The following is a 723-nucleotide window of genomic DNA, read 5'->3' on the forward strand; positions in this document are numbered from 1 at the left end:
CCAATGTAGTGGCGTTACTGGTCGCAGTCTGTCCTTCAGTTGCGCCCGCCAGTAGAACAGATGGTACCGACAACCAACACGATTGTCTCCGCAGCCCAGCGAGCAGCGCCGACCACAGTACCCACGAAGACTTTACCGTGACGGCTCGATTCCCATTCCTGCCATTGCTCTCGATTGGGTGTTACAAATGAAGCACAAGGAGGATATATGATACTTAAGAAACACCTCGCGCAGATTAAAGATTACATTCAAACGATACAGAAACCACTGTTAGTTTTTATTGATAACGTACTACTCAACACCGCGCTGAACAAACCACAGACAGACGACAAAGGAGATACCTACTACTTGGCTAATAAGATACTCAGACTACTCAAAACCACGGACGCTACAATTACTTATCACCACATACATGGTAAATTTAACCCGACAGATACTCCAAGTCGACACCCGAAGGCCAATATAAAATAGACACAGAAGAACACACGACTCAGAAACGATTATGGGCAAATCACAAGTTCTATCGCACACAAAATCGCACACAACTCAATCCGCACACACCGAACTTTACTACTCGCCCACAATGGCAAAATCAAGATTTAATAATTACCCGCAAGAGACCTCCGGACGAGAACACTGAACCAGGGAGACGCCGTCTGATTTGTTAACCACTCCATTTACGTCGTCTGTCTGATTTGTTAACCACTCCATTTACGTCTGTCT

At 45.6% G+C, this 723-nt stretch overlaps 1 protein-coding gene across 1 annotated transcript; it reads left to right on the plus strand.

The window, feature by feature from the left end:
• Positions 1-207: 207 nt before the first annotated feature.
• Positions 208-471, plus strand: GNI_205240 (hypothetical protein; the record flags this gene model as incomplete). The annotated part of the gene is made up of 1 exon (XM_011135478.1): positions 208-471. One exon carries the CDS (start codon positions 208-210, stop codon positions 469-471), a length of 264 nt encoding a protein of 87 aa, XP_011133780.1.
• Positions 472-723: the final 252 nt, after the last annotated feature.

This window comes from Gregarina niphandrodes (assembly GCF_000223845.1).
Source record: "Gregarina niphandrodes unplaced genomic scaffold scaffold00122, whole genome shotgun sequence".
Classification (NCBI taxonomy): Eukaryota; Apicomplexa; class Conoidasida; order Eugregarinorida; family Gregarinidae; genus Gregarina; species Gregarina niphandrodes.